This window comes from Salmo trutta, chromosome 8 (assembly GCF_901001165.1).
Source record: "Salmo trutta chromosome 8, fSalTru1.1, whole genome shotgun sequence".
Taxonomy (NCBI): domain Eukaryota; kingdom Metazoa; phylum Chordata; class Actinopteri; order Salmoniformes; family Salmonidae; genus Salmo; species Salmo trutta.
This window is the reverse complement of record NC_042964.1, coordinates 41965457-41989658: the sequence shown is the minus strand read 5'-3', so window position 1 is coordinate 41989658 and position 24202 is coordinate 41965457. Positions and strand designations below refer to the sequence as shown.

At 44.2% G+C, this 24202-nt stretch overlaps 1 protein-coding gene across 18 annotated transcripts in view; it reads left to right on the top strand.

Annotated features, from left to right (window-relative positions):
• Positions 1–19789, top strand: part of LOC115198986 (liprin-alpha-2) — a 193938-nt gene extending 174149 nt beyond the window's left edge. For 7 of the 18 annotated variants that reach the window (XR_003879331.1, XR_003879332.1, XR_003879329.1 and 4 more), the window contains 13 exons: positions 1171–1255; positions 2840–2845; positions 4809–4890; positions 6160–6360; positions 11909–11974; positions 13511–13546; positions 13732–13907; positions 14047–14144; positions 14741–14916; positions 15367–15435; positions 15809–15962; positions 16314–17623; positions 17715–17764. Coding sequence is in view for 10 of the 18 variants with exons in the window: in XM_029761458.1 (XP_029617318.1) it covers positions 1171–1255; positions 2840–2845; positions 4809–4890; positions 6160–6360; positions 11909–11974; positions 13511–13546; positions 13732–13907; positions 14047–14144; positions 14741–14916; positions 15367–15435; positions 15809–15962; positions 16314–16792 (1628 nt within the window). In the remaining 8 variants the exon portion in view is untranslated. Of the gene's footprint in view, positions 1–1170; positions 1256–2839; positions 2846–4808; positions 4891–6159; positions 6361–11908; positions 11975–13510; positions 13547–13731; positions 13908–14046; positions 14145–14740; positions 14917–15366; positions 15436–15808; positions 15963–16313; positions 17643–17714; positions 17799–18396 lie in introns of those variants that run through there. The other 11 variants (XM_029761466.1, XM_029761463.1, XM_029761468.1 and 8 more) reach the window with 9 other exon arrangements.
• Positions 19790–24202: the final 4413 nt, after the last annotated feature.

The window sequence follows — 24202 nt, the reverse complement described above, 5'->3', positions numbered from 1 at the left end:
GAGTGTATATATGGTGTGTATATGTAGTCTAGTGAGTGTGTATGGTGTGAATATATAGTCTAGTCAGTGTGTATATGGTGTGTATATATAGTCTAGTCAGTGTGTATATGGTGTGTATATGTAGTCTAGTCAGTGTGTATATGGTGTGTATATGTAGTCTAGTGAGTGTGTATATGGTGTGTATATATAGTCTAGTGAGTGTGTATATGGTGTGTATATATAGTCTAGTGAGTGTGTATATGGTGTGTATATGTAGTCTAGTCAGTGTGTATATGGTGTGTATATGTAGTCTAGTGAGTGTGTATATGGTGTGTATATGTAGTCTAGTGAGTATGGTGTGTATATATAGTCTAGTCAGTGTGTATATGGTTTGTATATATAGTCTAGTCAGTGTGTATATGGTGTGTATATATAGTCTAGTGAGTGTGTATGGTGTGTATATGTAGTCTAGTGAGTGTGTATATGGTGTGTATATGTAGTCTAGTGAGTGTATATGGTGTGTATATGTAGTCTAGTGAGTGTGTATGGTGTATATATAGTCTAGTGAGTGTGTATGGTGTGTATATGTAGTCTAGTGAGTGTGTATGGTGTGTATATATAGTCTAGTGTATGGTGTGTATATGTAGTCTAGTGAGTGTGCGTAGGGTCGGTGCAAGATAGAGTCAGTGCAGATAGTTCAGGTACCATTAATTGACTATTTTGCAGTCTTGTGGCTTTGGGATAGAAGCTGTCTCAAAGGCCACATTTTTGGGGCCTTCCTCTGAACCTACCTGATATAGAGATCCTGGATGGCAGGGAGCTTGGCCCCAGTGATGTACTGTGCTGGCCCAATTGCCATATGAAGTAGTGATGCAGTCAGTCAAGATGCTCTCGCCGGTGCAGCTGTAGAACTTTTTGAGGATCTGAGGGCCCTGCCTGTATTATGTTTGATGATACTTGTCACAGAGGTTATTACTTACCACCTCACCACCAAAACATCACCTCCAAACATCACCCATCTGTGTGAAGTAGATAATGTGACTATGAAAAAGCGTAAACTCTCTGTTGAGTACAGATTCAGAGGAGATAAGGGTGGCTCCTTGCTAGTACTGTCTGGATACCATCTACACTGGATGATTTCTATGAGCCATGCAGGCAGTGCAGTAATGTCCCATTCTCCCTCTCTCACAGGAGTGTCTGATCCAGACCTGGGTCAGGACATGGCTGTGGGGAAGCTGGGGACTCAGGCTGAGAAAGACCGCCGGCTGAAAAAGAAGTAAGCTTTCACAACACCCCCCTCCTGCCCATCAAACCTGCCACCACAGCATTTCACCCCAAACAAACAACAACCTTGCGCTCAATAATACTCGATTGGCTCACATCACAGCCAGTGGGAGATAAATCATACCTGTGTCACTAGAAACACTGGGCAATGTACCACACCAGTACTAACACCCCCCTGTGTTAATCTACTGTACATGACACTACTGTAGTAAAGAGTTATGATACACACACCTTTTTATGTGCCAGACAGCAGTGTCTGTCTATAGTAAATCTGAATAGAGATCGTTATCTTGTTTCCAACCTTTGATCCCAGTGGCTGGTGAGGAATCCCTGTGGGGTTTCATTAGTCCTTTCCCTGTATAGGAGGCAGTTCCACATGTGGCTGGATAGAAGATACATCTCCAATACTCTCACTCTCCAGCAGAGAGAGAGGATCAATACAGACCAGGAACCTGAATAGACGTTCAATAGACGTACAGGGATCCCCCCTTACCAAACACACAGTCAGACTATTGATTGGGTTAGAAGTCTATTCATGTCACACATGTAGGCCTACGATTTTAGTTCATGCTTTTGGTTTGGTTTTCCAGATATAGTCCTCCTTTAAACCCACACATGAACGACAAAACACGGGGGGTCCCTCGTGCAAGTTTCATCTCCTTTCAACTGGGGATGTATGTGTCTACCGTGTCAGTGCCAAATGACAAATACGTTCTCTGTAGGCGAGCTTTGAGTTGTCATGACAATAACTTTCCCACCCTTACAGATGATCAATAGAAGGTATTATGATGATGACGACTGTGTGTTTTATTTTGTGTCGATTCTCCAGTTTTCCAGGAAGTGGACCGACCGCCTTGCATCTTGATGCTCTCCTCCAGTGCATGCTATTGAACTGCCTGCTGAATTTACATTGACATTTTCAGCCTGGTCAATATCGTGATCGTTCATTGGTTCATTGCTGATGTGTTGTGTATGTGTGATGTGTTGGGTAATGTTTGGCATTTGGCTGGTTTGTTCCTGTGAAGAATGTGAACCAATGCATTGCAGGTGTCTTGCCCCAAGTGCATTATCTTTCGTCTGCCTGCACGCGATGCTGTAAAAAGCTGCATCGACCAAAGAGAAGAAGAAAGTGGCTTTTCTTTTGCTAACCAATCCAACTCTTTGACTTGTTGTTCTACTGTTCTAATGTCAGTCTTTGGAAAAGCTCTTGTAACATGTCTACATGAGAGACTGTTTCTATTTTGCAGTGTGTGTGTGTGTGTGTGTGTGTGTGTGTGTGCGTGTGTGCGTGCGTGCGTGCGTGCGTGTGTGTGTGTGTGTGTGTGTGTGTGTGTGTGTGTGTGTGTGTGTGTGTGTGGGTGCCTGCGTCCATGTGTGTGTGTGTGTTTGAATATGTGTCCGTGCATGTATGGGCAGTGTGTGTGTTTGTGCATTCGTGTGTGTGTTTGGGGGCAAGGTGGTAAGGGGGGGGCTGTTAACTCATTAACATTTGTGCACTTTTTGTCTCCCGTCACTTTCTCTTCCTCTCTCTCTCTCCTTGTACTCTTCCTCCCTCCCTCTCATCATGTGACTAAAGAAGCGGGTAAGTTGTGACAGTGTGAAACCTGGACATCTCCATTGTCAGCGCTGTGCCGTCTGTCCACCTCTCTGTCCATCCATCTGTCCCCCTCCCAATGGCCGGTGCCAAAGCTGACGTCACTCTGTCCCTCTATGGCTGTTAATGACCCCTTGCTTTCTAGCTATCTTTCTTCCTTTCGATCTTTCTATCTTTTCATTTACCGTATAAAATGTTTCTCCCCCACAGTGCAGTGGCGGCTGCATCCATGGCTGGACAAAGAATGTGTGGCGTCACCCGTTAATGGGGTTGATTTTTATACTTGGAATGTCCAATGCCTTCCTCCTTCCTTGTGCGTGTTTCTATATCTGTGACTGTGAGATATAACCGGTTCTGATACCGGGTTATGGGGCGTCATATCTTGTTGTTTTATTTTCTTTGTCATAACTGTTTCCTTCCTTTCCCAGCTATGTTCAGTGGATGTATATCTCATGCCTAAGAACCTGACATGAACATATCTATCTATATGCCTGTTGTATTGACACGACATTGAATGGAAACAAATTGATTGATATCAATGGACACATCTCCTATGTTGTGTGTCAGTCCATTCAGTGTTTGTATGGTGTATTCAAGTGCCCTTTCTCTGCACTGAGGCCTTCAACTCTGACCAAGTCACATACATAATGTGTCACATGCCTTTTCTCCATATGCCTCATGTTGGCCACTATGTCTCCAGATGGAAGACATTTTAGCTGCACTCAGGAACTAGTTTCTGCCTTAGAGCTCTCATGAAGTATTCTGTTCACTGAATGGAATTGTAACTTCAGAAGTCTGTTTTTGTGTGTAGCATGTTGTGTGAGTTATGTATTTATCAGCTCAACAGGCCCTCTCTATATTCAGACTCTTAGACCAACCAGACACTATCAACTGTCTTCAGGAAGTAGCGTTCCACAGTTGGGTATCTCTCTCGCGTAACCTCTCCGGTTCTTTTCTACACCGTAGGCCTCCCATCCATCTGCTTCCCAACTCCATTAGTTAGCAGTGTGCACACAGCAATAAAGATGAGACACACACACACACCCCAAACACACATTTATATAGACTGTTCATCAGTTCTCTGTCTCTCACTCTGCCTAACAGAGTTGGTGTCGCAGGAATCAGCATATTACAAATTGCCTGGTACATGACTGAGTAAAGAGAACCTCCTCTCCTCTGCTCTCCCTAGATAAGGTGCAATTTACTCTGAGCTGAGTGTGGCGGCAGGAGTGCTTAGGACAGCTTTCAAAGTGGTGCTCAGCACAAATAACACATTTCTCTATTTCACTCGGACCATCTTAGTTTACCTATTGAACACTTCCACCGCCACACAAATGAAGTATTACTTTTTTTTTTAAGAATGTGAATAAAGACGCCAGACACGATTTAAAGATGGCCAGAAAGAATACATTCAGCAAGACTCTCAAAAGGGTATCGCAGTCAGCATAAAAAGCCCAGTCTCTCTGTGGTTAGTATCTCAGCAGTAGTAATACATTCCCAGCTGCAGCACAGAGACAAGTGGAGATTTGTGGTTCTTCAGATTAGCAAATCAAAGTCAGGCTTCAGTGAGCAGCCCAGCAGCCCTAGCTGTCCCTTGAAGGTGTGTCTGGACCAGATGGTGAGGGAGAGAGGGGCAGAGAGAGAAAGAGAGAGAAAGAGGCAGAGGGGGGGAGAGAGAGGCAGACAGAGATAGAGGCAGAGAGAGAGAGCTTGGGGCAGAGAGAGAGCGTACTCATTTTACATGCAGTGTGTGTGTGGAGAGATTGATGTATGATAAGGTCGTGCCCTTTCAGAAAGCTCTGGCCTGTGAGAGATAAAGTGTGTGGCACTGTACAGTGAACACACACACAAAATCTCGGTGTAATACTAGTGCCTTGTGTGAGGGGGGTGAGTGTCTCAGTATATGTGTGTGTGCAGTGCATTAATCCCATGTCTCTGTTCCCGCCCCCAGGCACGAGCTGTTGGAAGAGGCAAGGAGGAAAGGCTTACCTTTCGCCCAATGGGACGGCCCCACAGTGGTGGCCTGGCTAGAGGTAGGCACTCCTCTACTCTGGCCTGGAGCCATTCTCAATCCTCCCGCCTCTGAGATAGATTTACAAGGTCTGTGCCAGAGTCCCACTCTGTGAAGAAGATAATATTCCCCCCCAGTGAGGTGGTCTATTCCTCCTTGACTCCCCAGTCTGCACACTCAGCATTCACCTGAGATACGACACCCATTATCCTCTAACCTCTGACCGTTGATGATGTTTCACATTTCAAATCAATTACCCGATGCCTTACCTCAACCTAATGGTCAACCTTTCTAATACAGCACTTCGAAATGCAAACCAGATACTTTCCTTAAATCAAAACATGGAACGACACAGTGCTGTTACATAATGGTTGGATGTATTGTGTTGTAATTACGACACGGGGAACTCCAATGCCGTAGTCAGCATGTTAGCGAGAGTTATTATAAAATGATTACGCTTCCGGCTGACATTACTCTTTGTGCTTTATTATATTAAGTCTATTATCTAATCCAGTGTTTCCCCAACTCCAGTCCTCCAGTACCCCCAACAGTACTCATTTTTATTGTAGCCCTGTACAAGCACACCTGATACAACTGGTCAACTGATCATCAAGCCCTAAATGGGTTGAATGAGGTGTGTTTGTGCCAGGCTATAACAACACTGTGGGCTGTTGGGGGGACTGGAAGAGTGGAGCTGGGAAACACTCTGGCGTTGGGCCTATGGGACCAGCAGTGTGTTGAATCTGGATCTCACTGATATTATAGGAGACAATGTCCCAGATTTTGATGTCACCTTGGTGGAAGCCTCAGAGGCCTGTTGGTAAAGGTCTACTCTGTGATTTACTATGCCATGTTCTCCCCAGCACACCTTTTCCCTGTTAAATCAATTCCAAATGGGTTTGATTGTAATTGCTTGACATTACACCTCATAAAGGCCATAGTGATGTTGTTTAATATGAACATGGGTATTCATTAAGTAAATGAATGCGTTGCCTATCAATGAATCATCACAGTTTATTTTCTGTCTTCATTGAAATATCCCATGTCTGTATTCAGTTTTTCCTCATTTAATTATGAAAGAACATGCTTGACATACAAGGTGAACATTTCAACCATGACTGCCCCTACTGTTTCTCAGTAGATCTTTATTAAAACAAGGAAGCGCTACACAACTTGTCTCCCATAAGTAAGGACGGTAGACAAGTTCTCCCACCACATCACCTATAATTTGGTAAAACAAGCTCACTCGCTACTTTACATGAAATCACAAATGGTCTTCCTCCTGTTTCAGTTGTGGCTGGGGATGCCCGCCTGGTACGTGGCGGCATGTCGTGCCAACGTGAAGAGCGGTGCCATCATGTCTGCCCTGTCGGACACAGAGATCCAGAGGGAGATCGGCATCAGTAACCCCCTGCACCGCCTCAAACTACGCCTGGCCATCCAGGAGATGGTCTCCCTCACCAGTCCATCTGCCCCGCCAACCTCCAGAACCGTGAGTGTCCATTGACACACACACACACACACACACACACACACACACACACACACACACACACACACACACACACACACACACACACACACACACACACACACACACACACACCCATGCCGTCAGTGTTAGCTTAGCATATAGCGCTGCCTCCCTGAACCTGCCTCTGACTGGGCTTTAACCAGGCTCTTCTACCACACCAACACACGTGACCGCCTGCTTGGCAACAAACACATTGAGCTATAGATAAAGCATCCTATTCCATAGCTCCACCGGTGACATTTTGAGTGAGCTTACGGCACATTCTTAACTCCGATACACACACACACACGCACGCATACATACACACAGACGGTATAGTCTTCAAGGGTAAAGACACCCAAGAAGCTATTTCTGCTAGTTTGCATTGTAACGCCTTCACGGTCAGAGAACCTGACGTGTGTAGCATCTCTATTCTTTGTGTTGGTAACTGAATGTTGGAGAGAATGGGAGGAAACCGGTTAAGGCCGGCTTGTTTATCACTCAGTGGTGTCAGTCAGCTCATGCACTTAATTCAGCTCTGAAGCATTTACTCTAATTTACCACACCAGCAGCTATTTTATACCTCAGTCTGTTTCACAGCTCCGAGTTGTCATGGTGATTTCATGTAACCTCTGAGGAACCTGCTTAGCTTAATGCTACAAACTGTTTATTCTATGTAGCTTTATCACATTTGCGCACACACACACACACACACACACGCACACGCACACGCACACTTAAACTGCTCATGAATCTTTCATCAAGGAGCAGTGAACTCTGGGAATATGATTCTATAGACCCCCCGCTGGCCTGGTGCCCCCTGCTGTGACTGTTGGTCAGTTCCCTGCCTCTCTGAACCAAATGGCCACTTTAAGTTTACACTCCGGGTTAATCAACCCTGTAAATGCAGGGGAAGTGTCTGACAAGCAGAACACCGACGGGGGAAATGTGGGGTTGGGAGCAGACTTCTTTATTCGACCAGTCACAGGACTGGTTATTCTGCTGCCTTTAAGCTCACAGACAGGGATGTCTGATTCACCCTATGGGGCCGACCCGAACCGTACTGTGCTGCCCAGTACAGCTGGGCTTGGCTCGGCTCTATAGTGTGAAACAGGCATGCATGAGCAGCCCTTTAGTACGGTGTCTTTAATAGAGATTGTCATCCCCTCAAGTGTTCTTATCTAGGTCATGACAGCATGATCCAGTGGGGCTGCAAAGCACAGCAATCATGGCTGCTAAAATTAGAATCAACAACAGATTAAAATGGGTTGGAATGGGGTTTAACGGTGTTGTACACTGAGGTATATCAAACTAGACTGAGTCTGTTAGAATGGGGTTTAACGGTGTGGTACACTGAGGTATATCAAACTAGACTGAGTCTGTTAGAATGGGGTTTAACGGTGTGGTACACTGAGGTATATCAAACTAGACTGAGTCTGTTAGAAAGGGGTTTAACGGTGTGGTACACTGAGGTATATCAAACTAGACTGAGTCTGTTAGAATGGGGTTTAACGGTGTGGTACACTGAGGTATATCAAACTAGACTGAGTCTGTTAGAAAGGGGTTTAACGGTGTGGTACACTGAGGTATATCAAACTAGACTGAGTCTGTTAGAATGGGGTTTAACGGTGTGGTACACTGAGGTATATCAAACTAGACTGAGTCTGTTAGAAAGGGGTTTAACGGTGTTGTACACTGAGGTATATCAAACTAGACTGAGTCTGTTAGAAAGGGGTTTAACGGTGTGGTACACTGAGGTATATCAAACTAGACTGAGTCTGTTAGAATGGGGTTTAACGGTGTGGTACACTGAGGTATATCAAACTAGACTGAGTCTGTTAGAATGGGGTTTAACGGTGTGGTACACTGAGGTATATCAAACTAGACTGAGTCTGTTAGAAAGGGGTTTAACGGTGTGGTACACTGAGGTATATCAAACTAGACTGAGTCTGTTAGAATGGGGTTTAACGGTGTGGTACACTGAGGTATATCAAACTAGACTGAGTCTGTTAGAAAGGGGTTTAACGGTGTGGTACACTGAGGTATATCAAACTAGACTGAGTCTGTTAGAATGGGGTTTAACGGTGTGGTACACTGAGGTATATCAAACTAGACTGAGTCTGTTAGAATGGGGTTTAACGGTGTGGTACACTGAGGTATATCAAACTAGACTGAGTCTGTTAGAATGGGGTTTAACGGTGTGGTACACTGAGGTATATCAAACTAGACTGAGTCTGTTAGAATGGGGTTTAACGGTGTGGTACACTGAGGTATATCAAACTAGACTGAGTCTGTTAGAAAGGGGTTTTAACGGTGTGGTACACTGAGGTATATCAAACTAGACTGAGTCTGTTAGAATGGGGTTTAACGGTGTGGTACACTGAGGTATATCAAACTAGACTGAGTCTGTTAGAAAGGGGTTTAACAGTGTTGTACACTGAGGTATATCAAACTAGACTGAGTCTGTTAGAAAGGGGTTTAACGGTGTGGTACACTGAGGTATATCAAACTAGACTGAGTCTGTTAGAAAGGGGTTTAACGGTGTGGTACACTGAGGTATATCAAACTAGACTGAGTCTGTTAGAATGGGGTTTAACGGTGTGGTACACTGAGGTATATCAAACTAGACTGAGTCTGTTAGAAAGGGGTTTAACGGTGTGGTACACTGAGGTATATCAAACTAGACTGAGTCTGTTAGAAAGGGGTTTAACGGTGTGGTACACTGAGGTATATCAAACTAGACTGAGTCTGTTAGAATGGGGTTTAACGGTGTGGTACACTGAGGTATATCAAACTAGACTGAGTCTGTTAGAATGGGGTTTAACGGTGTGGTACACTGAGGTATATCAAACTAGACTGAGTCTGTTAGAATGGGGTTTAACGGTGTGGTACACTGAGGTATATCAAACTAGACTGAGTCTGTTAGAATGGGGTTTAACGGTGTGGTACACTGAGGTATATCAAACTAGACTGAGTCTGTTAGAATGGGGTTTAACGGTGTGGTACACTGAGGTATATCAAACTAGACTGAGTCTGTTAGAAAGGGGTTTAACGGTGTGGTACACTGAGGTATATCAAACTAGACTGAGTCTGTTAGAATGGGGTTTAACGGTGTGGTACACTGAGGTATATCAAACTAGACTGAGTCTGTTAGAAAGGGGTTTAATGGGTGGTACACTGAAGTATATCAAACTAGACTGAGTCTGTTAGAATGGGGTTTAACAGTGTTGTACACTGAGGTATATCAAACTAGACTGAGTCTGTTAGAATGGGGTTTAAAGGTGTGGTACACTGAGGTATATCAAACTAGACTGAGTCTGTTAGAAAGGGGTTTAATGGGTGGTACACTGAGGTATATCAAACTAGACTGAGTCTGTTAGAATGGGGTTTAACGGTGTGGTACACTGAGGTATATCAAACTAGACTGAGTCTGTTAGAATGGGGTTTAACGGTGTGGTACACTGAGGTATATCAAACTAGACTGAGTCTGTTAGAAAGGGGTTTAACGGTGTGGTACACTGAGGTATATCAAACTAGACTGAGTCTGTTAGAATGGGGTTTAACGGTGTGGTACACTGAGGTATATCAAACTAGACTGAGTCTGTTAGAATGGGGTTTAACGGTGTGGTACACTGAGGTATATCAAACTAGACTGAGTCTGTTAGAAAGGGGTTTAACGGTGTTGTACACTGAGGTATATCAAACTAGACTGAGTCTGTTAGAAAGGGGTTTAACGGTGTGGTACACTGAGGTATATCAAACTAGACTGAGTCTGTTAGAAAGGGGTTTAACGGTGTGGTACACTGAGGTATATCAAACTAGACTGAGTCTGTTAGAATGGGGTTTAACGGTGTGGTACACTGAGGTATATCAAACTAGACTGAGTCTGTTAGAATGGGGTTTAACGGTGTGGTACACTGAGGTATATCAAACTAGACTGAGTCTGTTAGAATGGGGTTTAACGGTGTGGTACACTGAGGTATATCAAACTAGACTGAGTCTGTTAGAAAGGGGTTTAACGGTGTGGTACACTGAGGTATATCAAACTAGACTGAGTCTGTTAGAATGGGGTTTAACGGTGTGGTACACTGAGGTATATCAAACTAGACTGAGTCTGTTAGAATGGGGTTTAACGGTGTGGTACACTGAGGTATATCAAACTAGACTGAGTCTGTTAGAATGGGGTTTAACGGTGTGGTACACTGAGGTATATCAAACTAGACTGAGTCTGTTAGAAAGGGGTTTAACGGTGTGGTACACTGAGGTATATCAAACTAGACTGAGTCTGTTAGAATGGGGTTTAACGGTGTGGTACACTGAGGTATATCAAACTAGACTGAGTCTGTTAGAATGGGGTTTAACGGTGTGGTACACTGAGGTATATCAAACTAGACTGAGTCTGTTAGAATGGGGTTTAACGGTGTGGTACACTGAGGTATATCAAACTAGACTGAGTCTGTTAGAAAGGGGTTTAACAGTGTTGTACACTGAGGTATATCAAACTAGACTGAGTCTGTTAGAAAGGGGTTTAACAGTGTTGTATACTGAGGTATATCAAACTAGACTGAGTCTGTTAGAAAGGGGTTTAACGGTGTGGTACACTGAGGTATATCAAACTAGACTGAGTCTGTTAGAATGGGGTTTAACGGTGTGGTACACTGAGGTATATCAAACTAGACTGAGTCTGTTAGAAAGGGGTTTAACGGTGTGGTACACTGAGGTATATCAAACTAGACTGAGTCTGTTAGAATGGGGTTTAACCATGTGGTACACTGAGGTATATCAAACTAGACTGAGTCTGTTAGAATGGGGTTTAACGGTGTGGTACACTGAGGTATATCAAACTAGACTGAGTCTGTTAGAATGGGGTTTAACGGTGTGGTACACTGAGGTATATCAAACTAGACTGAGTCTGTTAGAATGGGGTTTAACGGTGTGGTACACTGAGGTATATCAAACTAGACTGAGTCTGTTAGAATGGGGTTTAACGGTGTGGTACACTGAGGTATATCAAACTAGACTGAGGTGGATATGCATGTTTGTATTTGTGTCTGTTTGCTCCAAACCCCTGTACTAATCCACTACTACACTAGTTTATGGTGAACCAGTCTTGTCATGCATGGTAAATGTGTTCCTTTGGCCCGTATGTGTTGCACCTGTGTAGGTGGGCTGCTTCTGTGTAATGTGCTGTTTTTGTCTATCCAAAGTCAGAAGTTTCCCCATACCACTGATACAGGATCAGATAGTATTTCACCCCTTTAATGGATAAGGTTATGATGGGGATAGAGTATCTGATCCTAAATCTGTGGTTAAGGACATCTTCTACCTCAATCATTTTTGTGTCTGTGTTTGTTTGTGTACTGTGCGTGCCCTTTGACCCCAGAGGGGCGGGCCTGCTCATCATCTGACCATGATGCTATAACACTATTGGCTTACAGTGGTGCTGCTCTTCTTCTTTAATACTGCTTGCCCCTCCTGGCGGACTACTGCTGCTGCTGCTGTCTTCTCTTGGGCACCGCACTCCTAGCCGTCAGGCAATGTATGGGTGACCCACGAGGAAATGGAGACCCTCGCAGCACCCTCCTCGAAAACGGTTAGTCCTTCCTCTCCTTTTACCTCTTCTCTGCTCTCACTCACTTCCTCTCTCTGGTTCCCTCTTTTCTTGCTTTCACTGCAATGTTGAGACCTGTCAATGGCTGCTTTACTGAGGCCTGTACTGAGGACTGGGCGGCAGGTAGCCTAGCAGTTAGAGCATTGGGCCAGTAACCAAAATGTCACTGGTTCGAATACCCGAGCCGACAAGGTGAAAAATCTGTCATTGTGCCCTTGTGTAAGGCACTTCACCCTGATTTGCTCCAGGGGTGAGTACTACTATGGCTGACCCTGTAAAACAACACATTTCACTGCACCCATCTGGTGTATGTGACAATAAAAAATATTTTTCCCCCTATAGGATTTGAAGTGTAGGGAGATTGAATAACAGTAGGTTTGTTGATAATGTGGTTAGACTGCATCAGATCACATCCATTCTCAGTTCTCCCTTTCATTATAGTGTGTAAAGAAGGCTTTTTAATTGGAATGACTGGTGCACTGCCCTATATTTACCAGTATGTGTTGGTGTTACTGTTATGGTTCAGGGAGCTGCATTGCCCTTGGGTACCATACTGTAGTTACCCTATATTACCCGTGTTTATGGTACGTTTCAGCCAGATGTTTATTAGATACAGCACATGTCAAGACATAATGCTATTTTTTTCCATTAGCAATGTCATCCTTTTAAACCTGACAATGATCAGCTGATTGTACATAGGATTCACCTTACAAGAGCGGTGTAAGAAGCTACATCAGATACAGGTCTGCTAATTGATACAGTATATTCCGAACATGTTCATTTAAAACCAATTGGTTCTGTCTCAAGATTGAAGCTTGCAGGATTATTAGTCACTGCAGGTGTCATTCGTGTCAATCCCTAGGACACGGACAGCTATGTACTATACTGTACATGTAATAATGGATGTCTTTGAGCTTGAACATAAAGGTTATTCTTTGTTCCACTGTTCTCCCTGCCTCTAATACAGCCTGCATGTCATGCACAATGAGGCTAATAGCCAACTCAGTACCATTTTACGGAGGGCGAACCACGGAAAAAAAGGCTCTCATTTGTCCCAGGCGTTTTGTGCAAATGGGGTTGGATTGGCCTAATGTGGCAGCAGCGCCCATCTCCAAATCAAATGTAATCTGGCAGCAGCTCAGCCCAGGCCAGGACTAAAGGGATAACTGTGTTACTATCCCATGGGGCCAGTTCAGTTCTCACGCTAAAGGAGGGAAATCATTCTCCCTTCTCAGATTGCAGATAAATCCCACGGGCCACTTTCTCTCCCTCGAATAGTGATTTTTCATACATATTTAGATGGAGCTCTACTTTTAGATTGGAATAGTTTGTTAGGGGAATATATGCGAGGGAGAACTTTGCTGTACGTTCTGAGGCCTTTGCTCTGGCTTGAGCAAGTCAACAGCCTCTGATGCTAAAGTAGAGACTATTGGACTGTAGATGAAGTCCAGTGACCTGTTGCTATTATGTTCTCATGCGTATTGCTACTGTTTCTTTTCCATGCCTGACCAATGACAGAGGTCCGGGGAGTCCGAGGAGGGGAGCTGGGCGCAGGTAAAGGATTTGCGTTCTCTCTACTCTAGTTTTATGATTCTATTTTTATTTTATTTTTATTTAACCTTTGTTTAACTAGGCATACACCCGAGTTGTCTATGTGGCTACTTTTAAACTTCATCAAAATTGTTTACAGATGAACAATGGGCTACGGTATGTAATTGTTTCCTTGTCATTATTGTCAGACTCTAGCGTATGGTGACATGAACCATGAGTGGATAGGGAACGAGTGGTTGCCCAGTCTAGGACTACCTCAGTACCGCAGCTACTTCATGGAGTGCCTGGTGGATGCCCGCATGCTGGATCACCTCACCAAGAAGGACCTCCGGGTGCATCTCAAAATGGTGGACAGCTTTCACAGGTACACCTGCCCTCCTCCTGCATGATGTAGGATTTGATCAGAAAGTTTAGTGTTTAGTCTCATTTTGTGGTAATAAGTGCAAAATATTATTGTGTCTGTCATTCTAAAAATGGCTTTTCTAATGTTCCCATGTCTGTAGGACGAGTTTGCAGTATGGTATCATGGGTCTGAAGAAGCTCAACTATGACAGGAAAGAGCTGGAGCGACGCAGAGAGCACAGCCAGCATGAAATGAGAGGTACTAAAAGGAAAATTCCACCCAAAAACTATCTTTTGGTATTTGGTTTCATTAGTCCATTGTTGACATAGTCCCAAAATGTTTTGCTTGTCAGCAATCAAATTTTTAAGATATGTAACTTTCAAAACACAGAAATCATCCCCGTATGATGCATTTAGTATCATATGACGCAAAATGCAGGATCATATGATGCAAAATCCATCATATGGGGATGATTTCTGTATTTTGAAAGTTATATACAGTATCTTCAAAAGTTGATTGGTGACAAGCATAACATTTTGGGACTGTCAGCAATGGACTAATGAAACAAATACCAAAATATCGTTTTTGGCTGGACTTTTTTCTTTAAAGACTGCTCACGGAACGATTATGAAGACCTTTAAGCTAAAATATATCTAGTAGTGTCTAATTACAATCTCGTTAGTAATCTGCTAAGGCAAATAATACTTGTGGAAGCGCACTTACTTTACAGTATGTATTGCATTCTATTGTGAAATATAGTTTTCTTCATCATGTAACCAGACATGGAAATATTCTGTGTCTGTGGCCAAACACCCATGTTGTGTTTACTGTAATAACATGTCTGTGTGCCCCAGACGTGCTGGTGTGGAGCAACGAGCGGGTGATTCGCTGGGTCCAGAGCATCGGTCTAAAGGACTATGCCAACATCCTGCTGGAGAGCGGCGTGCACGGGGCCCTGGTCGCCCTCGACGACAACTTTGACCACACCAGCCTGGCGCTGCTCATCCAGATCCCCAACCAAAGCACTCAGGTCAGATCCCTCTGCCCTGCATCACGCTATTGCATAGTTACGCCACAAGAGGGCGATGCATAATATACTAGCGCAACCATACCATAAGAGGAAGACATTAACGTCTTCATTCCAAGAGTCCGTGTCCGTAGTCTTGTCTCTTTAAAAGCAAGTGAATTATGATGTTAAATTAAAGTGTTTTCAATTGTTTATTTTTTTGATTTTCAGGACAGAATAAATGATTTAGAGGATCATCATTAGAAGTACACTTCAAACACATCTTTCATTTCTCAGTCTTTCCATCTCAAACAGGTCTAATAATACCCTGAGTGCCAGACCAGTAGGTCAACTGGTCTGGCACTCTAGCTTGGTATCAAAATGATTGAAAGCGTCTGGAGACCCAAATACAGAGACCTACAACTTCCATTTCAAATGTACCTAATAAGACCTATTTACCCTTCCTCTCCCCAGGCACGTCAGATTCTGGAGAGGGAATACAATAACCTGCTAGCCCTGGGCACTGAGAGACGACTGGACGAGGTGAGTGACTCCTGTCACCCGGACAGCTAGCCCTGCTGTTACCATGGGTGATGGGCCGTGGCAGATAGACACACACACCTGGGTTTGTTGTCAATCATTACTCTGTTTTCCACCTTCTCACTGCACCTCAGACCTGTCCTCAGTTTCCACTTCCCACCCGATCCACCCGTCACTCATTTGTCTCTCATATTGTCTTGGTTTGAGTTATAAATATAAGGCCTTGGTCAATTAGTAATATTTGTTAGCTACTATAAACACTACTGTATATGCAGACACAAGCTGTTCTCAGACCAGTTTATTTGGTGATAAGATAATGGCTGCCATCTCTAAACTCAATCCCTAACCTGTCTCTGTCTGTGTGTCTGTCCGTCAGTATGAAGATAATGACCTCCGGGGGCCGTCGTGGAGGAGGCAGTTCCCCCCGCGGGACGTCCACGGGATCAGTATGATGCCCGGCTCGGCAGAGACCCTCCCCGCTGGCTTCCGCGTCACCACCGGCTCACACTCCCGTAGGCTACCCCCCGAAGGTGAGCTCCCCCACAGACCCCCACAAAGTAGACCTAACTATTAAACTAGAGCCTTCAGTTTAGGATACTTAGCATGGATGAATGTGAATTGCTAAAAATGCCAAGTTTCATGGTAAAATTGCACTCATCAAACACTTACAAACATGACTAGCTGCCACAAAATATATTTGATTAAGATTGTACCTGGATGCATTTCATTTCTGTGTTAGAGTTTGGGGGGTCCTCTTGCCCCTCTCTTTACTTGGAGCTCTCTCCCCATCACACTCTCTCTCGTCTATCGGTGTGTGGATGGAGCATGTTGCTGACTATACCTGTATTTTCTCTGCTCTGGGAATGCTGCTCTGTGTGCAGTGCTCTATGAGGCGCTGGATGACAGTCCTGACTATACCTGTATTTTCTCTGCTCTGGGAATGCTGCTCTGTGTGCAGTGCTCTATGAGGCGCTGGATGACAGTCCTGACGACATGTATTTGGACTGGTTTCAAGGTCAGATATACTGGAGCTATACCATGTGGCCTGCTGTTGGCCTGTGTGCCTTTACGCCCCCCAAAACTCCCCGGTTCCTGCTGTCCACCCTACCGTACCTCCTCTCTTCTCCAACTGTCTTCTCTCTCTACCTCTACTGCTCTGTTCCTCTGTTTCGTTCTGCCCCTGATGCCAACTACAAGGGTGGCCATTTGTTTGTCAAGGTTGTCAGTTTGTTATAGTAGACATGTTGTGTGTCAAGTAATTGTTACTCAGGTTACTGTTATTTGTACAGTAGTTGGTAGTTGCAGCCTCTGCTGCTGTACCCTTGAAGTTAAAGCAATGAATCCCCTATACATATGTTAGTTGAGCTACGTTAGTTGAGCTACGTTAGTTGAGCTACGTTAGTTGAGCTACGTTAGCTGAGCTACGTTAGCTGAGCTACGTTAGCTGAGCTACGTTAGCTGAGCTACGTTAGTTGAGCTACGTTAGTTGAGCTACGTTAGTTGAGCTACGTTAGTTGAGCTATGTTAGTTGCCCTGTAATAAAGATTTATGATGGAAAGATGGATGTTTTACAGTTGCCGGTTTGTGTCGCTCCTCGCCCTGTTGTTAAAAGAGGATGCTGGTCAAAATGTTCACGTTTTCAAGGGGACGAGAGATGTATTGAAACTTGCGTCTGTGATTGTGGCCCAGTGAGTTACAGCTGGTCTGTAGTACAGCAGGCTGCATTATGCCAGAACTCACTCCAGAATTATGGACGCAACTTCTGATACAAGTAAGTCTATCGCTGACATCCAATTGCAGGTTTTGACCAGAATTCTTCTCTAACACTCTGTCCCCAGTGTAATCGAGCTGCCTTCCTGTATCTGCCTCTATCTGTGGTCCCTGGTCTGTGGTGGTGATGACATTAACAGACTTGTTCCTGTACGAGGTGTGATTCACTCAAAATGGCCACGTGCACTCCTCCTCTGAGTGTGCGATGCAATGTGCCTTGGCTTTGCTAGCTGACATTTTGACTAACCTCTTTCCCATGTGTGGTGCGTGTGTGTGCAGTGTTGTATCCACAGTATGGTCTACTGTACCCCTAGCCCTTATCAACTGGTTTAGAGTCAGTTTTGTATGTCTCTCTCATTTGTTTGTCCCTCTCACAGTGGGCAATGGGAGCTGATCCTGTGTCAGTTGTTATGGGCATAAAGTAAGTTGGATAGCATTATCTACTGACCCTGGGCCCACTCTGGGTGTTGAAGCTAGGTGACTAACTGACGGGTCTCTGTCTCCCCCTACAGTTGGCCCTTTAGCAGTGCAGCGTCTGGACAGCTCTACAGTGAGAACCTACTCCTGCTGAGGGAGGAGAAGAGAGACTGTAAGCTGTAAGTCACACACATTATCCCCGTACAAGTTATCAGTTGCGCATACACACATGCTCACGCACAAACTCTCCCTCTCTGTTACATCTGTCGTTCTGCTCAGGGACAGCAAATGACTGTGAGACATTGGAACGGGGTGAGAGGGTAACTTGTCTTTACAGATAACCATGTTTGCTTGGAGAGGAGAGTCCCTACTCTAGTCCAGGCATTCATGATCAGATGATAGGAGTCAAAGGCAGCAGCATGAGGCGGCCTCACTCTGTTGTCCCTCCTTTAATCTCTGTCCAGCACAGACAACTACAGCCACAGTAAACATGGAACTTTATTCCACATCAGGTAACTGATGCAAGCAGTAGAATCAGATAAAAATAGATAAAAATACACCTTATGGACTGTGAAGAGACACACATAGGTAGTATGGCGGTATTATACATTTTGTATTGTAGATATGTAGTGGTTTAATACTGTTATATGATGTACTGTTTTATATTTTATTTTATGTGTGATGTAAGTGCCTTAATGTGTTTGGACCCCAGGAAGAGTAGCACTGTGACTGTGGATAAAGCTTCACAGTGTAATTAAACCCTACCTCCTCTTTCAGGTCCAGATACTGTATGTAGAGAAGGTCTTACTGTACCTTGGAGCTGCTGGACGGGTCATCCTGCCTGGAACAAACATTCTGATGAGACGCACTGCCAAGAAGCACCCCCCTACCTACACTCCCACCCACCCTACCCCCCAAAAAGAGAGGGGGGGGGGACAGCAGCGAGGGGTGCCTCCTGCCAAGCCGCCCCCCTCTGCACTTACAAGTCAAGGCCCCCTGAAACCTGGGCAGTAGCTGCCGGTGCTACTTTCCTTCAGTCTGTCCTGTTGTCACCGTTTCTACCTTTTACATGTACAATAACTTGTTGAAGCATAATGTACTGTGTATTTCTTCTACCAGGAGATGTGTAGGTTATCTGTAAATTAATATAAATATGAGTTTTTTTTTAATATATATATAAATATATACACATCTATATTACAAAAAAAGAAAAGATATTCAGAGTTTGTGCAAATAAACCCCCGCTTCCCATTTCAAGTCCATGACCTTGGTTAAACTATGCTGCTCTTTGAATATTTCTCCATCATTCCCCGAGAGACCATTTTGTACATAGTTATTTTCCATTGTGCCGATAAATGTGTGTTTTCACCTTGGAGAGACTGTCCATCTGGTCGCCATGTGACCCCCCCCCCTTCCCTCCGCCCAGCTGGAAAAGCCTTCCCTCTAGTGGCGTGTACAGCCCCATGTATCTGAGTCACCAGCCACAGCCCCTCACCTCACAATCATGACGGAGCCCATCTCATAGCAAAGCATTCTGGGAGGAGGACACAGAAACGCACTGTGACGTCTACTGATGATGTGACAAGCACTTTGAAACAACCACAGAAACTGTGGACTACAGCCACAGACTAAAAGAGAGACACCACTCTGAAGCTACTCAGCTCAGAGATAAACTAACAGCAGGAACACTCTTCATCAGATGATCTCACTCACCTACAGTACCTTGACCATAAAGCCATACATGAAGAAACTCAAGCTGGACTTTTTTTTATTTTGCTGTGGGTTCCGACTTAGCATCGCTGAGAAATAACTGAAAGACAGACTGCTTAACTCAGTGTGCGTAGAGTGTATATGAACATGTCGAAGTGAGGTGAATTTTAATGACAAACCTGTTGCTTGCTGTGACATTGGTGTAACTGTTAACTCTTTGTTTTTGTCTGAGTTGCCAGGGAAACCTATTGTACAGCCCTCCTACCTGTCTTTGAGTTATTTCTGCTGGAGTACTCGATCAAGTTTGACTTTTTTGTTGATTTTTACATCCTCAATTTGCACAAACAAAGAATCATTTTATTTTGTGTCCATTTTTTATTCATTACTAATTGTATTTTGGTCAAAACTAAGTGGTGATCAAACAAATTTTCATTGCCAATAAAAAAATACTGTCAGTGAAGTAGCCGTTGAAATGACAATTTTTTCACTCATTGCTTCACTTCAGAGCTCTAGTATGAAGAGTTAATTCATATTAAACTATGATATAAAATAAACATGACAATTATTCTATTTAACTAGGCAAGTCCGTTAAGAACAAATTCTTATTTACAATGATGGCCTACCGGGGGCTGGGATTTCCCCCCAAATAAATAAATACAATTTTATATATATGGCAAAACACATTAACATATCAATTTATCAACAAGGTAGATTGGATGATAGATGCAGGATGTGGAATATCCACTCCAGAGCTCAGTTCTGGCATCATTAGTGCTTTGAGCGATATTCCGTTGACTGCTAAATGGTTGTTATCATAGTAATATGAAAGGATTTTGATTTGTACGGTGGGAGTTTGTTGAAGTCTGTAAGTAGGTATAAAGTAAGCTTTAGTAATTGTGTTAAAATGTTGGCAGCATGAGGATTGAACCCAAACTGAAGCTAAGATGAGGTGGGAGACCCTTCCAGCAACTGCAGGGGCCTTTTCAGGAGGACATAACGTAACAGAATGTTCAGATAGACAATCATTTTTGTTCTACACAATACATTTCTATCAGATGGAATAGGGAATCGTGACAGCTCTATTCAGTCTATTACTAACTACAATGTTCAGTGTTTAACGTACCCGAATACACCCAGGGCTCAGATGTTTCCCTGGACCCAAATTGCTTACAAGTCAAATGCAGCCTTTTTAAAAATCTTAATATCAAATCATTTCTGGTTAACAATAAAGTACCTTATTGTAATTGTTTTCAATCAAAAAGAAACAAAAATACCTTAGCAAAAAGCAATTTCTCAAGCAAGACTTTTGCTAGGACTGTCTGGGAGTGGTCTGAGTGGGGATGGGAAATTGTTGTTATTGGCAGAGGTTTGGAAGTCTCTTATTGATCTATAAACTCATTTACTGCCTGGCAGGCCAAAACTCCATCCCACCAAAACAGGATGACATTTCAGGCAGTCTTTTCAAACAGCTCTTACACTAAAAGGGCATTATCATTTTCAAATTATTCCAACCTCATAGTGTGGAAATATAAAACACAGAAAAATCACGTTTTTGACTGCACTGGGCCTTCAATAGACCAATAACAAAGAGAGTTTCAAACCTCTCTGCCAATAACCGAAAGTTCTCAGGTTACATAAACACATCCCTCCTATTAGGCCCGTCCAGTTAGACCCCTCACTTAGACCACTCCCAGACAGTCTCTTTGCTAAGGAACTATTTTTGTTTCTTTTTGACCATTTTAATTGAGATGAATCACAGTAAGGCACTTAACTTTTACCCAGACGTTTTTAAAAAGGCAGCATTGGACCTTTAAAATCACTTTCAACTGAGATTCTGTGAGACCCATCCTTAAACTTTTTTTGCCAATGGAGATGTCGCTTCTATAAATAATTAACACAATGCATGATTGCTATTTGAACAATATTGGCACAGTTTCTAAACCCAGAGGCGTAACATTGCGAGTCTTTTGGGAATGCTTGCGAAACAAAATCGGCAGACCAGACCAGGGTTTGAGAAGTTAATGGCAGAAGTGAAAATGCGTTCTTAGTTTACTTTCTCGAAATCTAAAAGCAAACCCTAGATTCGAGACAATGTCTTAAGAAGCTGAAATTATTATTACAACCTCATGAAAGTGACAAACTGACACGTTTTCATCAAAAACAACTTTATATCGAAGGACTGCCTTTTAGAGGTCCATGGATCCACCCGTACCCAAATCACAGTACCGAGACCCTATTCGGGACCTGAGTGTCCGGATCCAGGTTTCGAAGTAATGTCACGTGTCTGGGTCGGATCTGATATGATTGTAATTTTACCTGACTTGTCTAGAAGGGCCTGTACAGAGCCGAACACGACTGCTGCAGTAGAGAGAGCAAGAAACTGTATAACAGATCCAAACACGACTGCTGCAGTAGAGAGAGCAATACATTATATGATGTATGCTGCTGCTCTTGCTTTTCACGAGATTGGACCTTGTTGTTGTCATCAAAGTGGCAATAGGCTACACTCAGAGCCTCATTTCCAGTGTGGCAAAAGTTAGGAGATATCTAAATCAATGGAATTAAAAGTTAAAGGATAGGCTACCACGACCAAGGGCCTACAGATAGGCAGGCGGCTTCTGTATGGAGTTTAGTAATTGTAGAATGAGGAAGCGCATGCACTGCAGCCTCAGTTAGCCTAGGTAGCTAATGTTTGCTATCTTAAAACTTCTTATGGATGGTGGCAGTATTGAGTAGCTTGGATGACTGACGTGCCCAGAGTAAACTGCCTGCTACTCACTCCCAGAAAGTAAGATATGCATATTATTAGTAGATTTGGATAGAAAACACTGAAGTTTCTAAAACTGTTTGAATAATGTCTGTGAGTATAACAGAACTCATATGGCAGGCAAAAACCTGAGAAAAAAATCCAACCAGGAAGTGACTTGTAGTTTTTCTATCTAATCCCTATTCAAACTAGTCTTTGTGGGGTCATTTTGCACTTCCTAAGGCTTCCATTGGCTGTCAACAGCCTTTAGAAACTTGTTTCATCCTTCTACTGTTACTGGGCAGAGAATAGGAGCTCAGTCAATCAGTGGACTACCTGGGACCAGTGAGTTGTTTACTGCGCGCCGCTCCTTCTTTTTCCTCTGTAATCAAATCAAATGTATTTATATAGCCCTTTGTACATCAGCTGATATCGCAAAGTGCTGTACAGAAACCGAGCCTAAAACCCCAAACAGCAAGCAATGCATGTGAAAGAAATGTAATGAATACGCTATTGTCCGGTTGGAATATTATCGAAGTTTTATGTTAAAAAGACCCTAAGGATTGATTGTAAACATCGTTTCACATGTTTCTACGAACGGTAATGGATCTATTTGACTTTTTGTCTCTGGTTTTACGCTCACGCGTTATGCCTTTGGATTAGTGATCTGAACGCGCAAACAAAACGGAGGTATTTGGACATAAATATGGAGTTTTTCGAACAAAAATAACCTTTCTTGTGGGAGTCCTGGGAGTGCATTCCGACAAAGATCAGCAAAGGAAGATTTACAATACAAATTCTGAGTTTAGTTGACTCCAGAACTTGACGGGTAACTGTATAGCTTGGTTTGATGGCTGAACTCTGTACTCAGAACATTGAAAAATGTGCTTTCGCCATAAAGCTATTTTAAAATCTGAGACAGCGGTTGCATTAAGGAGAAGTGTATCTATAATTCTTTCAATAACTGTTGTAAATTTTATCAACGTTGTCACGTCCTGACCAGCAGGTGGAGTAGGTGTATAGTTTTGGTCAGGGCATGGCAGAAGAAGTTGTTTTCTATGTTCTGTCTAGGTTGGGTGTTTCTATGTAGAGTTCATATTTATATCCATAAACCCCATTTTACATTGGCGCATGATGTTCAGAAAATGTATTCCCACCAAAACATCCGGTGAATGAGCACATCAATTTACAAAAATACTCAAACGTTTGTCACGATCTTCGTTGTGTTGAGGAAAGGAGGACCAAAATGCAGCAGAGTTGTGGATACTCATTCTTTTAATTCACAAAAACAAGAGTAAAGCATCCACAGAAAAAACCAAAACAATAAACGATACTCACGACACCAACAGTTTTGCAGGCTATACTAACGCAGTGCAAAAACAATTCCCCACAAACACACAGACAAACACACCCAACTAATATAGGACTTCCAATCAAAGGCAACACCACACAGCTGCCTTCAATTGGAAGTCCACCCCAATTAACTCTACATAGAAACACCCAACCTAGACAGAACATAGAAAACAACTTCTTCTGCCACGCCCTGACCAAAACTATACACCTACTCCACCTGCTGGTCAGGACGTGACATTACCCCCTCCTCAACCCACCTATATCTGGAGGTGGCTCCGGTTCTGGCAGTTCCGGGCAGACGGGCCACTCTGGCAGACCCGGAGGACAGGCGGGCCGCTCTGGCAGACCCGGAGGACAGGCGGGCCGCTCTGGCAGACCCGGAGGACAGGCGGGCCGCTCTGGCAGACCCGGAGGACAGGCGGGCCGCTCTGGCAGACCCGGAGGACAGGCGGGCCGCTCTGGCAGACCCGGAGGACAGGCGGGCCGCTCTGGCAGACCCGGAGGACAGGCGGGCCGCTCTGGCGTCTCCGGAGGACAGGCGGGCCGCTCTGGCGTCTCCGGAGGACAGGCGGGCCGCTCTGGCGTCTCCGGGCAGTCGGGCCGCTCTGGCGTCTCCGGGCAGTCGGGCCGCTCTGGCGTCTCCGGGCAGTCGGGCCGCTCTGGCGTCTCCGGGCAGTCGGGCCGCTCTGGCGTCTCCGGGCAGTCGGGCCGCTCTGGCGTCTCCGGGCAGTCGGGCCGCTCTGGCGTCTCCGGGCAGTCGGGCCGCTCCGGGCA